Raw genomic sequence first — 16,380 nt, forward strand, 5'->3', positions numbered from 1 at the left:
TGTTCCCATTGTCGTCCCTGATTAACACATACAAAGTGCTGGAGGAACTCAGCATCTGTGGAGAGGAACAAGCAGTTGATTTATGAAGGGTCTCATCCTGACATATTGACTGTTTATTTCTCTCTATCTCTTGTGTTTATGATGCCTTCTCGTAATTATTGCTGTCACCATCTATCTACACTGGGAGTAATTTACAGAGGCTAATTAATCAACATGTAAGACTTGGAAACCCGAGTAGCCAGGGCAAACATACACAGGGGAATGTGCAAACTCCATGCAGACAGCACCCAACAACTGATTGAACCCAGGTAGCTAGAGCTGCAGAACACAGACTAAGTGATTCAGTTTCTTCCTGTCTGATACTGGATTACGAAATGGACGTTGAACCCATGAACTCTACCTCATTTTTTAACATATATTTCTGTTTTTGTATTATTTTTAATTTATATATATATTTTTTTCCTACATTATTATCAATGTACTGCTGCCGCTAAGGTAACAAATGTCACAACATATGCCGGTGATAATAAACGTGATTCTGATACATATTATTATTCTATTTTATTCTATTCTATTCATTTATATACTAAGTTATTCTTCATCTTAATGGAAATCCATTGGTCTTGCTATTTTGAAGCTATCAACTTATGAGTGATTATTTTTATTTCTATTTTAATTGTTTTGTCTATTTTTGAAATCAATAAGGTTTTAGAAGCATTTATTCATCATTTGCTAAGAGTAAGACTGATACTTGTGTATACAGTTAACATAAAGCACTTCTAATTAATGGCTTGGAGATTCTAATATATGTTCTGAGCTTAGTATTTGTGTTGATCAAGTTGAAATCGAAAAGCTGTCACTTTCCTTATCAAAATGCCGATAAACACAAACATGATCACGTCTTTTTTACTGCTATGGAATTGCATTTTCAAACTGCAGAGTAATGAGGAATGGGCAGTTTTACACTGCTTATATTGATTGACACAGGTGAAGATAGAAATATTTCGCTTTCCACGATTCTCATAATATACTGTTTTATCTCTGTTAGCTGACTCTCAGCACGTCTTCAATTTACATGACTACACCAAAAGACAAAATATGCTTGTGTAAGGTGAATCTAATTGAAACCTATTAAACATTAATTCCTTTTGTTAATAGTTTGATCCTCACCAACAAGATCTTTTCTTTTTGGCTAATTAGATTGTACCAACTCTTTTATTTTGTTATCAAAACATTCTTGTTAGGTGCTGCTGCATAACCAAATTAAATTCCTAATTTTAACTTGATCTTTGATCCTCTAGCCTAGTTGTTCTAGTACAGATCCAACACTGGCATCTACCTGACAATGCAGAAAACTGTTTATGTTCATCCTGTTCCACACTGCAGGGCAAGTCCAGTCTGTATGTCTAAACAATCAGTCTACCCTCAATCACCAGCAATGTGATGGAAGGTGTCATTAACACTGCTGTCAAGCACTGCTTTCTCAGAGTTAGAATCGGGTTTCTTGTCACTGACCTATTTCATGAAATTTGTTGTACAGTGCAGTACATAAAATTACTATAACATTATTATCGTTATGTGCCGTGTCATATCATGTGATCCATTATGGGTTGCATGATCATGATTGTTCTTGGCAAATTTTTCTACAGAAGTGGTTTGCCATAGCCTTCTTCTGGACAGTATCTTTATAAGACGGGTGACCCCAGCCATTCAGAGATTGTCTGCCTGGCATCAGTGGTTGCATAACCAGGATTTGTGATATGTATCAGCTGTTCATACCATCATCCACCACCTGTTCCCATGACTTCACGTGAACCTGATCGGGGTGGGGGTGGGGGGTTCTAAACAGGTGCTATAGCTTGCCCAAGGGTGACCAGAGAGAAGGAGTTATATATACAGTAGTTCAAAAAGTGAGGTAATCATAGTGTTCATGGTCCGTTCAGAAATTTGATGGCAGAAGAGCAAACGCTGTTCCTAAAATGTTGAATATGTGTCTTCAGGTTCCTGATGGTAGTAACGAGAAGAGGGCATGTCCTGGATGGTGAGGGTCCTTCATGATGGATGCTGACTCCTTGAGACATTGCATTTTGAAGATGTCCTCTATGGTAGGAAAACTAGTGCCCATGGTAGAGCTGGCTGAGTTTACAATCCTCTGCATCTTTTTCCAATTCTGTACATTGACGACTCCATATCAGGAATAAATTACTAGAAAACCATCTCATTTTGGGTTTGGCCAGAATCATTCAGCTCCACATTTTTTCTTACCTTAGTACAATATGAAAGGTGAGGTGAGAGTGACTACTCTTTACTTCAAGGCAGTTTTTGACTGAGAGTGTCACCGAGGAGCCTGGGTAAAGCAAAATCAATGAACATGTGGATAGTCAGAGGTTTTTTCCCAGGGCTGAAATGGCTGCCACAAGAGGGCACAGATTTAAGGTGCTTGGGAGTAGGTACAGAGGAGATGTCAGGGGCAAGTTTTTTATGTAGAGAGTGGTGAGTGCGTGGAATGGGCTGCTGGCAACGGTGGTGAAGGTGGAAACGATAGGGTCTTTTAAGAGACTTTTGGATAGGTACATTGGAGCGTAGAAAAATAGAGGGCTATGGGTAACCCTAGTAATTTCTAAGGTAGGGACATGTTTGGCACAACTTTGTGGGTCGACGGGCCTGTATTGTGCTGTAGGTTTTCTGTGTTTCTAACATCAAGCAGATGGGGCCATCTCTCACACAAATGAAGATGTGATTGTTGAAGGTTAATTACTACATTGTCATACCTCTGCAACCATCTGAATATGGTGGCACCAAAATGTGTGGCGATATTTGCAAGTCACCCCAGCGCATCCTTAGGTTGTGTTGGTTGCAAATGCAGCAACGCACTTCACTGTATATTTCATTGTACGTGTGATAAATAAATGAATCTGAATCTGCCTTGTCAGAATCCAGAATTTAATAAAAAGAAATGTTGTAGATGCATAAGTATTTTGCAAACAAAGTATCTCTGTGTTGAAGTCAAAACTGGACTCCATTGTCCACACTTCCAGTGATTGAGGAACAAATTTCAAGTTGCGATGATAGAAGAACAGAAAAGGAATAGTCCACTTTTTTTTAAATGAGCAATTGTGGAAAAACTATTGGACCAGTGTGGTTACATCATCATTTGTATCATTGCAGACAGTACAACAAGCTGCGGAACCTGCTGAAGGATGCTCGTCATGAATGTATTATGTTCTTCAATGAATTTCAGTTGTACTCGTATGTCCCAAGAGAACAAGGAGAATCCCTAGAAAAATGGCATACCAGGTTTGTCATTGACTTTCAATTTAATCTTTCTAGCTTTTAAAAAAAATACTGTATTTAATGTAAAATACTGTACACTGATCTCAAAAGTTTTTAGTTCACTCTGGCAACTAAAAACATAAACGAGCAGAAGTACAACTTCTGTTTAATCTCACATATTGCAGGAAAAAAATACATTCACCATTTGGGATTGAAACAAACATGTTGATCAGGAACCAATAGAGCAGGGGTTCTGTAGATCCCTGGGTTAATGGTGAGGCTCAATTGCCGAAAAAAGATTGGGAACCCCTACACAAGAGCCATCATATTAGGCTGCTTTACTCATCAAGGATTGACCTAATCTAAGACTAGTAGAAATAGTCTGACTTGTTTCTGCCTTCATATTCACAATCCTTCACTGAATATAGTCTAAAGAGCATTAACTCAAAGATTAAGTGTAAGAATTTTGTAACTGAGGACAGGAGGAACTATGGCAATGACAATCTGGTAAGATTGAGCATCGTTGGCTCATTAGACTATATGGCAGATCCTGTCATTTTTACAGTGGAATGTCACCTGAGGCTGACGAGGCAATTATAAATTACTTTGGAATGGCAGTTGTGATGTGTGAGAAGGAATTTGTGGCAGGAATTCAGAATTGCAGGATTTTGTTTGCTCTGTGGGGTAGTATAATTCATGAAAAGGTGGAACTTTATGGGTGAATTGTAGATGTTTTAATGTTATGACATAGATTTAACTTTTGCAAGTATGGCAGAGGCATTCACCCAATATAACTCAATTTTTTCTTGCTGGAATGTATTCAAGTAAATTTGAAATTAGGAAGAAAGGGTTTTCTAGGTTTGGAAGCTGATTAGTATTACACTCTTGTCATTGTATTTATTTTTATTTAGAGATACAGCACGGTAACAGACTCTTTCCACCCAATAAACCTCTATTGACATCAATGGATCTGGGGTTGAGAGGGTGAACAGCTTTAAGTTCCTCTGCATAAGCATCACTGAGGATCTCATGTGGACTGTACAGACCGACTGTGTGGTGCAAAAGGCACAACAGCGCCTCTTTCACCTCAGACGGTTGAGGAAGTTTGGTATAGGCCCTCACCTAAGAACTTTCTACAGGGGCACAATTAAGAGCATCCTGACTGGCTGCATCACTGCCTGGTGTGGGAACTGTACTTCCCTCAATCACAGAACCCTGCAGAGTGGTGCAGACAGCCCAGCGCATCTGTAGATGTGAACTTCCCACTATTCAGGACATTTACAAAGACAGGTGAGTAAAAAAGGCCCAAAGGATCACTGGGGACCTGAGTCACCTCACCACAAACTACTCCTGCTGCTACCATCCCGGAAACGGTACCGCAGCATAAAAACCAGGCTGTAGGGGATCTTGGGCTTAAAAAGGTTGGTGACCACTAACCTACAGGCTCCGGGACAACTTCTTTCACCAGGCCATCAGACTGATTAATTCATGCTAACACAACTGTATTTCTTTGTTATATTGTCATACATACTGTTTATTATAAATTACTATAAATTGCACATTACAAATTTAGACAGAGACATAATGTAAAGATTTTTACTCCTCATGTATATGAAGGATGTAAGTAATAAAGTCAATTCAATTCAAACCTGTGCTGCCCAATTACCCCCTTATGACCAATTAACTTACTAACCACCTCCCCCCCCCCCCCGTAAGTCTTTGAAATGTGGGAAGGATCCTGAGCACCCAGAGGAAGCCCATATAATCATGGGAAAAACATATAAGCTCCTTACAGCAGCGTGAATTGAACCTGGGTTCTTGGCACAGTGATAGTGTTACACTAACCACTACGCTACTGTAGCCATGATGTGGACATTGTTTGTTATTTCAGTCATGCAAAGAAAATTAATAAAATGCTAATTATTTGTTCTAGGTGCATTTATTATGCCACGGTCTGGTATTATAATCATCTTGCAGGATTAATGCCAGTTGTTATGGTTACCGAAGATACAGAAGCCATTCAGAAGTATGGGAGTGAAATAGATGGAGTGTTTGTTGTATCATTTAAGGTAATCAGCAGTTCAGTGATACGTGATGGAACATGTTGAATAAGTCATGGTGTTATTATAAAATTGTTTGCTGGAAACCTGGCAGCAGCTGCAGAAGGTGGGGAGAAAATGGCAAGTTTGGTGTATGGACCTTTAAGACTATAAGACATCAGAGCAGAATTAGGCCATTCGGACATTGCGTCTTCTCTGCCATTCAATCGTGGCTGATTTATTATCCTTTTTCAACCCCACTTGGATACTGGGAAAGGAAACATAGAAACATAGAAAATAGGTGCAGGAGTAGGCCATTCGGCCCTTGGAGCCTGCACCACCATTTATTATGATCATGGCTGATCATCCAACTCAGAACACCGCCCCAGCCTTCCCTCCATACCCCCTGACCCCCGTAGCCACAAGGGCCATATCTAACTCCCTCTTAAATATAGCCAATGAACTGGCCTCAACTGTTTCCTGTGGCAGAGAATTCCACAGATTCACCACTCTCTGTGTGAAGAAGTTTTTCCTAATCTCGGTCCTAAAAGGCTTCCCCTCTATCCTCAAACTGTGGCCCCTCGTTCTGGACTTCCCCAACATCGGGAACAATCTTCCTGCATCTAGCCTGTCCAATCCCTTTAGGATCTTATACGTTTCAATCAGATCCCCCCTCAATCTTCTAAATTCCAACGAGTACAAGCCCAGTTCATCCATTCTTTCTTCATATGAAAGTCCTGCCATCCCAGGAATCAATCTGGTGAACCTTCTCTGTACTCCCTCCATGGCAAGGATGTCTTTCCTCAGATTAGGGGACCAAATCTGCACACAATACTCCAGGTGTGGTCTCACCAAGGCCTTGTACAACTGCAGTAGTACCTCCTTGCTCCTGTACTCAAATCCTCTCGCTATAAATGCCAGCATACCATTCGCCTTTTTCACCGCCTGCTGTACCTGCATGCCCACTTTCAATGACTGGTGTATAATGACACCCAGGTCTTGTTGCACCTCCCCTTTTCCTAATCAGCCACCATTCAGATAATAATCTGTTTTCCTATTTTTGCCACCAAAGTGGATAACTTCACATTTATCCACATTAAATTGCATCTGCCATGAATTTGCCCACTCACCCAACCTATCCAAGTCACCCTGCATCCTCTTAGCATCCTCCTCACAGCTAACACTGCCACCCAGCTTCGTGTCATCCGCAAACTTGGAGATGTTGCATTTAATTCCCTCATCCAAGTCATTAATATATATTGTAAACAACTGGGGTCCCAGCACTGAGCCTTGCGGTACCCCACTAGTCACCGCCTGCCATTCTGAAAAGGTCCCGTTTATTCCCACTCTTTGCTTCCTGTCTGCTAACCAACTCTCCACCCACACCAATACCTTACCCCCAATACCGTGTGCTTTAAGTTTGCACACTAATCTCCTGTGTGGGACCTTGTCAAAAGCCTTCTGAAAATCCAAATATACCACATCCACTGATTCTCCCCTATCCACTCTACTAGTTACATCCTCAAAAAATTCTATGAGATTCGTCACACATGATTTTCCTTTCAGAAATCCATGCTGACTTTGTCCGATCATTTCACCGCTTTCCAAATGTGCTGTTATCACATCCTTGATAATTGACTCCAGCAGTTTCCCCACCACCAACGTTAGGCTAACCGGTCTATAATTCCCCGGTTTCTCTCTCCCTCCTTTTTTAAATAGTGGAGTTACATTAGCCACCCTCCAATCCTCAGGAACTAGTCCAGAATCTAACGAGTTTTGAAAAATTATCACTAATGCATCCACTATTTCTTGGGCTACTTCCTTAAGCACCCTGGGATGCAGACCATCTGGCCCTGGGGATTTATCTGCCTTCAATCCCTTCAATTTACCTAACACCACTTCCCTACTAACATGTATTTCGCTCAGTTCCTCCATCTCACTGGACCCTCTGTCCCCTACTATTTCTGGAAGATTATTTATGTCCTCCTTAGTGAAGACAGAACCAAAGTAATTATTCAATTGGTCTGCCATGTCCTTGCTCCCCATAATCAATTCACCTGTTTCTGCCTGCAGGGGACCTACATTTGTCTTTACTAGTCTTTTCCTTTTTACATATCTATAAAAGCTTTTACAGTCCGTTTTTATGTTTCCTGCCAGTTTTCTCTCATAATCTTTTTTCCCCTTCCTAATTAAGCCCTTTGTCCTCCTCTGCTGAACTCTGAATTTCTCCCAGTCCTCAGGTGAGCCACTTTCTCTGGCTAATTTGTATGCTGCTTCTTTGGAATTGATACTATCCCTAATTTCTCTTGTCAGCCGCGGGTGCACTACCTTCCTTGATTTATTCTTTTGCCAAACTGGGATGAACATTTGTTGCAGTTCATCCATAATCAGAGAATCAGAGAATACTTCAGACAACTTTGTGGACCAATCTCTACTGCTCCCTCTTTCAGAACCCTGGGATGCAGTTTATCTGGTTTGGGTGACTTATGTACCTTTAGGTCTTTCAGCTTTTTGAGCACCTTCTCCCTTGCACTCACTTCTCTTCCCTCACATCTTTCAACATCTGGCACACTGCTAGTGTTTTCTGCAGTGAAGACTGATGCAAAATACTCATTTAGTTCACCTGCCATCTCCTTGTCCCCTGTTATTATTTCTCCGGCCTCATTTTCTAGCAGTGCTATAAGCACTCTCATCTCTTTTTAACATGCTTGAAAAAGCTTTTACTATCCACTTTGATATTGTTTGCTAGCTGGATTTCATATTTCATTTTTTCCCTCGTAATGACTCTTTTAGTTGCTCTCTATAGGGTTTTATAAGCTTACCAATCTTCTGCCTTCCCACTATTTTTTTTGCTTTGTTGTATACCTTCTTTTTTGTTTTTACATTAGCTTTGACTCCTCTTGTCAGCCACAGTTGTACTATTTTGCTATTTGAGTATTTCTTTGTTATTGGAGTACATCTATCCTGCACCTTCCTCATTTTTCCCAGAAATTCATGCCATTGCTGCTCTGCGGTCATCCTTACCAGCATCTCCTTCCAATTTATTTTGGCCAACTCCTTTCTTGTACCACTGTATTGAGAGCCACTCCACTGAAATACCGCTATGTCAGACTTTACTTTCTCCCTATCAGATTTCAAGTTGAACTGAGTTCACTGCCTCCGAAGGATTCTTTCACCTTAAGATCACTTATCACCTCCGGTTCATTGCATAACAGCCAATCCAGTATAGCTGATCCCCTAGTAGACTCAATGACAAACTACTCTATAAAGCCATTTTGTAGGCATTCAACAAACTCACTCCCTTGAGATCCATTTCCAACCTGATTTTCCCAGTCGACCTGCATGTTGAAATCTTCCATGACTATCATAACAATGCTGTTTTGACACACTCTTTCTATTTCCTGTTATAATCTGTGGTCCACATCCCAGCTGCTGTTGGGAGGTCTGTATATAACCGTCACCAGGGTCCTTTTATCCTTGCAGTTTCTTAACTCAACCGACAAGAATTCAACATCTCCTGCCCTTCTGCCGTTAGATTTCTGAATGGACATTGAACCTATGTACACTACCTCACTTTTTCTTGGCTCTCTTTTTGCACTACTTATTAAAATTTAAAATATATATTGTTTATTGTAATTTAGAGTTTTTTAATTGTTTTGCAATGTACTGTTGCCGCAAAACAACAAATTTCACAATGTTTGCCAGTGATATTAATACTGATTTTGGAGGAGGGAAAAGAAGCTGTAAAAGGGAGCCGTGTGATAACATTTAGTGGACCAGGAGGAGAGAGAAAAGAATAGAGGGGGTGTAGTACTTGAACTAAAGAATTCAGTGTGAATGTTGTTAAGTTGTAAACTGCCCAGATGGAATTTGACGTGCTGTTCTTCTAGTTTGCGTTTGGCCTCACCCTGGCAGTGGAGGAGACTGAGGACAGATGATTTGACATGGGAGTGGAGAGGGGAGTTGAAATGGCTTGTAACCGGGATGTCAAGATAGCCATTGCAGGCAGAGCACAGATACATAGGAAAGTAATCATCTAATCTGCGCTTGTAATTATAAACATTGTCATTGCATCTGCCTCCATCAGTACCTTTCCAAATGTTCATCACCTTCTGTGTGAAAACATTAACTCTCTGATCTATTTTAAATTTCTTCTCTCTCACCTTAAACTTGTGCCTTCTGGTTCTGGACTTCACTGCTCTATGAAAATATTCTGACTAGCAACTCTATGCCTGTAAACCTCTACAAGGTCACCCTTCAGCCTCTTGTGTTCCGGTGAGAATATACCCAGTCCATCCATTGTCTAATTGTAACTGCAGTCCTTCATTCCAAGCAAAATGCTGGTAATTCTCTTCTACGCTCTCTGTTTTGCTATCACTATCCTTCCTGTAGTGTGGCAACTGGAACACAGTGAACTTGGAATGCCAGACTTGGTTTCTTGATTTGGTTTCTTGTGTGTCCTTATGACACAAAGCAGACTCCTTCAGAAACTCAGTTGATCAGGCAACATCTGTGCAGACAGAGGTCGAGTTGATGTTTTGGGTTGAGACCCTGCATACAATGCACTACTCTTCTGCCTCTATGGATACTGTTTGGCCAAGAGTGACAGAACATGGAAACAGGCCCTTCAGTCCTCCTTGTGCTGACCAAGTTTGCCTGTGTTTGGCCTATATCTGTCTAAATCTTTCCTATCCAAGTACCTTTTAAATATTGCTAATGTTCCCACCTCAACCACTTCCTCTGGCAGCTGAATCCATATAAGGTCCATTCTCTGGGTGAAACGGGTCCATCTCTTTCTTGAACAGTGTGTTAATTAACTACAAGGGGCCATCTGTTTTGGAGGTAGTCCTGTGCAGTGACGCAGGTAAGATTAACAATCTTGTTGTTAGGGATCCTCTTTGAAGGAGTAATCACAGTACGAATTGAATTCCTCGTACAAATGGAAGATGCAACAGTATGCTTAAAAGAGGGAGACCACAGTGGGATGTGGGAGGAGCTGCCTAGCGGAGACTAGAAACACAGGCTGTATGATGGGACAGTTGAGGAACCACAGAGACTTTAGAAGAGATTTTTCACGGTGCTGAACAGAAGTATATTCCAGTTAAAATCAAGGACAGTAAGGGTTGGAAGAGTCAGATTTGGATAACTGGGGAAATAAAAAAAGACATTAAAACTAAAAGCTCAGGCAAACAAAGTTGCCAGGAGTAGCAGGAAGGTGGAAGATTGGAAAATCTTTAAAAAGCAGCAAAGAAGCAGTAAGCAAGCAATTAGGAAAGGGAAGATAGATCCTGAAAGTAAACTAGCACAAAATATAAAAGCAGAATGGCAAAAGTTTTTATAATTATATAAAACAGAAAAGGATGGCTAAAGTGAATGTAGGTCCTTTGGAAGATGAGAAGAGGAAATGAATATTGGGTGAAGTTGAAATGGTTGAGGCCTTGAATGACGATTTTGTGTCAGTCTTCAGAGGGGAGGACGTGTCTAACGTGCCAAAGGGAGATGCTATGGAAGTGAGGAGCTCAGTACAATCGTTGTCATTAAAGAGGTAGTGACGAGCAAACTAATGGGTTCTCAGTAGCTTAAGTCCCCTGGTCTTGATGGGTTGCATCCTAAGGTACTGAAAAAAATGGCAGAAGTTATAGTAAATGCATTGGTGATTAGTTACCAACATTCTCTGGGCTCTGGGCGGGTCCCAACATATTAGAGGACAGCGAATGTTGTGCCACTATTTGAAAAAGAATATAGTCAAAAGGCAAGTTACTGCAGGCCAGTTAGCTTAACATCTGTAGTCAGGAAACTGCTTTGAACTATCATTAAGGAAGAAATAGCAAGGTATCTGGATAGAAGGCCATCATAGCAACAGGCAGACGCAGCATTGATTCATGAAAGGAGGTCCTGTCGATAAACCTGGTGGAGATCTTTAAGAATATACTGAGTGCAGTGGTTAGAGGGAGACGGGTGAATGTTGTGTATTGGATTTCTGGAAGTTATTTGATAAGGTACTGTATAGAAGACTTACATATAGATAAGGATGGATGGTTAATGTGATATCATCCACTTTGAAAGGGAAAATAGAGTATTATTTAAATGTTGAAAGATTACAGCATGTTGTTGTGCAGAGGGACTTGGGAATGTTTGTGCATAGATTTCCAGAAGGTTGGTTTGCAGGTGAAGCAGGTTATGAAGAAGGCAAGTGGAATGTTGCCTTTCTCTGTTAGGGGGATTGAAGTTAAGAGCAGGGAAGTTATTCTGCATCTGTATAGGACAATGGTCCCCAACCACCGGGCTGTGAGGAAACGATATGATTTGGTGATATGAAACAATATGAGTCAGCTGCACCTTTCCTCTTTCCCTGTCGCGCACTGTTGAATTTGAACATCCCACCCCATCGGCTGGTCCACTAGAATATTGTCAATATTAAACCGGTCCGCGGTGCAAACAAGGTTGGGGTCCCCGGTATAGGATACCGGCTGCACCTGGGGTACTGCATACTGATCTCCTTACTTGAGGAAAGATATACCAGCTTTGGAGGTGGTGCAGAGGAGGTTCACTAGGTTGATTCCGGAGATGAGGGGGTTAGCTTATGAAGAGAGGTGGAGTCGCCTGGCACTATACTCACTGGAATTCAGAAGGATGAAAAGGGATTTTATAGAAACATAAAATCATGAAATTATTGTAAGATAGAAGCAAAAATGTTGTTCCACTGGTAAATGAGACTAGGACTAGGAGACATTGCCTCAACATCTGGGAGAATAGATTTAGGATGGAGATGAGGGGAAGCTGCTTTTCCCTAAGCATAGTAAATCTGTATACAGTAATTCTCTTTCCAGGGAAGTAGTAGAGGCTGCCTCATTAAATATATTTAAAGCACAGTTTTATAGATTTTTGCATGGCAGAGGAATTAAGGGTTATGGGGGAAAGATTGGTAGGTGGAACTGACGAGAAAATCTGCAGATGCTGGAAATCCAAGCAACACACACAAAATGCTGGAAGAACTCAGCAAGCCAGGCAGCATCTATGGAAAAGAGTACAGTTGGCATTTCGGGCCGAGTCGCTTCAGCAGGACTGGAGAAAAAAAGATTTAAAAGGTGGGTGGAGGGGAGAGAGAAACTCAAGGTGATAGGTGAAACCTGAAGGGGGAGGGATGAAGTAAAGAGCTGGGAAATTTTTTGGGGAAAGAGATACAGGCCTGAGGAAGGGGGAGTCTGATAGAAGAGGACAGAAGGCCATGGAAGAAAGAAAATTGGAGACGAGCACCAGAAGGAGGCAATGGGTGGGCAAAGAGATAAGGTGAGAGAGGGAAAAGGGGATGGGGAACGGTGAAGGTGGGGGTGGCGGCATTACCGGACGTTCGAGAAATTGACATTCATGCTATCAGGTTGGAAGCTACCCAGACAGAATATAAGGTGTTGTTCCTCCAACGTAAGTGTGGCCTCATCACTTGTTAGGTGGAACTAAGTCCACAGCCATGATCTTATTGAATGGCGGAGCAGGCTCAATGGGTTAGATGGTTGACTTGTATTCCTAGTCCTTACTTTCTCAGGTCTTGACCTGAACTATCAACTGTTTATGCCCTTTCATAGATGCTGCCTAACCTGCTGAGCTCTCTCAGCATTTTGTGTGTGTTGCTCAAGATTTCCAGCATCAGCAGAATCTCTTGTGTTAATGCGGAGGGTGAAAAGGTTGCCTAACAGGTTCCTGTTGAATTTCTCCCCTCTCACTTTAAGCCTATTCCTTTCACTTCTTGATTCTCCAAACCCGAGAAAAATACTATGTACATTCACCCTATGCCCCTCATAATTTTATGGATCATAAAATCATCTCTCATTCTTCTACGCTCCAATGAAGAATGCTGCAAACTGCTCAACCTTTCTCAATTGGTCTGTCCCTCAAGTCTCAGTAGCATCCCCATAAAAAGCCTCTGTACTCTTTCCAGCTTAATCACATTTTTCCTGTGGTGGAGTAATCAGATCTGAACACAATCTTCAAATGGGGCCTCACCAGCATCTTGTAAAGCTGCAACATAACGTCCCAACTTATATGCTTCATGTTTTGACTGATGAAGGGCAGTGTCCTGCGCTTTCTTTACCACCCTGTCTACCTGTAATGCCACTGTTAGTGAATTATGTATTTGTACTCCAAAGTCCTGTTTTACCAAACTCTCCAGTGTCTTACCATTGACTGTGAAAGTCCTACCCTCATTTGTTATTCTTCAGCCCGCTTATCCAGCTGACCAAGATCCCACTGTAATTCCTGATAACCACCTTTACCATTAATATTTCCTATTTTAGTGTCATCTGCAAACTTACTAACTATCCGTTGTATGTTGTCGCCCAAATCATTGATGTAGATGACAGATAGTGACAAATATACAGTAGGCTGCAGATACTGGAATCTGGAGCAACAGCCTGCTGGAGGGACTTAGCAGGTTGTGCTGCATCTTCAGGGAGAAAGGAATTGTCGATATTTCGGGTCAGGACCTTGTGTGCAAATCCAGATCCCAGCATTTGCAGTCTCTTAGATTGAAAGTATGTTTATTATCAAAGTATGTATGCAGTATACAACCCCTGAGATTTTTCTTCCCTCAGTCTGCCATGAAACAGAGAAACAGCATTGAATGCGTTCAAAGAAAACATCAACACCCAACGTGCAAAAAAAATCGTGCAAGCAGCAAAAAAAAACACAAGTGAATAACACACAATATTAAACATCAAACTACAGAGTTCTTGAAACAGTTTAGGAACACTCAGTTTAGTTGATTTCTGTTCAATTTAGCATTGTGTCATTTGTGACTGCAGGTGAAGAGCCAGTCCACACTGATCAAAATCACACAAAATAGCAATAAGAAAAGAAGTAATCAAAAAACAGAAGCATATATAACATGAGTCTCTAAAAATGAATCCAATCCACAAACCACACTGATCAAACCTTGCCCAAGACCCAAGACCTTCCTCTGGCAGCGAGTGGGAGACTGGTCAAATGCAGGCAGGTGCCACTCAATATCTGCTCACCTTCTGCTGTCGTCCTCTTTGATTTCAATCATGCTTGGCGTTTTAATCGGTAAGATTGGTGAGAAATTGAGTTGATCATGGGCTCGTGCCCTGTCTCCAGTCGTCTTGACCTCCAGGCTGCTCACTCCACTGCAAACCTCACCGAACTCCCTCGGAGACAGCAAAGTGCCAGTTTGCTTAATCAGCCCAAAAACACACCATCAAAATGTAAATCACAGGTTCCAATCACATGCAGTTTAGTAGTAGAATCATATTTGAAAGAAGAAGTAAAAGATGTAGTTTCGTGAACTGTCTGAAGGATGTGGTCATTGATTAAGTTGTTCGCTGGTGCCATCTTGATGGGTCTTGTGTCTCTTGATATCTCTATGTGACTTATACCTGTTACGTTTTCTGACCTTTTTCACATCTCTCCACTTCTTTTTATCCAACTCTCCATTCTTCCACTTTTTCTCATTCCACCTCTTTTTCTTCAGTTTCATTAATTAGCTAAATGAGTACTACAGTAAATTACTTTTGAAAGTAATTCCTTGTTGCTACCCTAGATGGCAGTACTGTTAATGAAATTATCTCTTCAGTGGAAACTTGGGTGATGCAGATCCTGAATAACTGTTCAAGATAAGTTGATTAAAGGCTATTCATCACTAAAATGTTTTACAAAATGTGGTTGAATTATATTCTTTAGAATGTATAAGTATATTCTTAGATTATGAATTATCAGATACTAGCAAGATATTAGAGCATAGAACATTACAGCACGGTACAGGCCCTTCAGCCCATGACCTTTTAACCTACTCTAAGATGAAACTAATGCTTTCCTCCTACATAGCCCTCCATTTTTCTATCACCCATCTGCTTATCTAAGAGTCTCTTAAATCTCCCTAACTTATTTGCCTCTACCACTACTCTTTGTAGGGTGTTCCATGCACTCACTGCTGTCTGTGCTAAAAAGCCTACCTCTGACATCCCATCCTATACTTTCCTCCAAAAAATTATGCCCTCTTGTATTACCTATTTCCACACTGGGAAAAAGTCTCTAGTTGTCCTCTCTATCAAGGACTCTTATCATCTTGTACACCTCTATCAAGTCACCTCTATTCCTCCTTCAATCCAAAATGGAAAAACCTAGCTCATTTAACCTATCCTCATAAGACAAGCTCTCTGATTGAGGCAACATCCTGGTAAATTTTCTCTGCAGCCTCTCTAAAACATCCATGTCTTTCCTATAATGAGGCGCTCAGAATGGAGCACAATATTCCAAGTGAAGTCTAATTTTAGACTGAGTTGTAAAATAAGTGGCATATTATTGCCTTGAAATGCTTGAATGATGGTTAATAGTGTAAAACTCTTATGGGATCCATCAGGAAGCTTGATCTCATCGGAAGCATCTGTTTCATCAGCAGCTCTTTCCCATTCTGATCATTTATTTCTAGTGGGAATGAATACTGTGGTTGTACCTGTTGGGCTCTGGATTTAGCTATTTAATGAACATCTTCTAGGACCATTAAATGAGCTTTTTCATCCTGGTAGTATCAAGCCTCCACAGTGGAATGAACCAATCTGCTACACGGGTTCATCTTTTTGTTAGTACACTTTGACATGAGCTACATGTTTGCAATAGCATAATTTTGAAGCTTTATTTGTGAAATGCTGAAGTACATGCCATGAAAACTTCTATGGTTTTTTTTTTCTTTATAGAGCTATTTGGAGAATTTTTGGCCTGACCTGGAAGCTGTGCACCAGCTGTATGAGTCTATTGTTCAGTCTCGGAAAGAACGAGAGATTGAAAATCAGGAAAATAATGGAAAGGAATATTCAGAGCATCTGCCTTTGGAAATACTGGAGGCTGGCATTAAATCTGGGAGATATGTTCAGGTGAGGTTACAGATGTGCTTTTAAATGGGAATAATGAATTCTTTCTGAATTCAGTAAACACAAGACAGCATTGGAGGCAATGCAAAGGCGATTCACCAGGCTAATTCCTAGGAAGGGAGGGTTGTCCTACCAAGAGAGAACATTGATTTCTCTAACTTCTGATAATTTTCCCTCTCCCTCCTCTC

The 16,380-nt window shown here is 41.0% G+C and overlaps 1 protein-coding gene across 3 annotated transcripts in view; it reads left to right on the forward strand.

Moving 5' to 3' along the window:
• dis3l (DIS3 like exosome 3'-5' exoribonuclease) overlaps nt 1-16,380 on the forward strand; it is a 73,219-nt gene that overhangs the window by 11,888 nt on the left and 44,951 nt on the right. For 2 of the 3 annotated variants that reach the window (XM_072277961.1, XM_072277964.1), the window contains 3 exons: nt 3,169-3,297; nt 5,207-5,342; nt 16,019-16,195. In XM_072277961.1, the coding sequence (XP_072134062.1) occupies nt 3,169-3,297; nt 5,207-5,342; nt 16,019-16,195 (442 nt within the window). Of the gene's footprint in view, nt 1-2,000; nt 2,106-3,168; nt 3,298-5,206; nt 5,343-16,018; nt 16,196-16,380 lie in introns of all 3 variants that reach the window. The other variant, XM_072277962.1, reaches the window with a different exon arrangement.

Source organism: Mobula birostris, chromosome 14 (assembly GCF_030028105.1).
Source record: "Mobula birostris isolate sMobBir1 chromosome 14, sMobBir1.hap1, whole genome shotgun sequence".
Taxonomy (NCBI): domain Eukaryota; kingdom Metazoa; phylum Chordata; class Chondrichthyes; order Myliobatiformes; family Myliobatidae; genus Mobula; species Mobula birostris.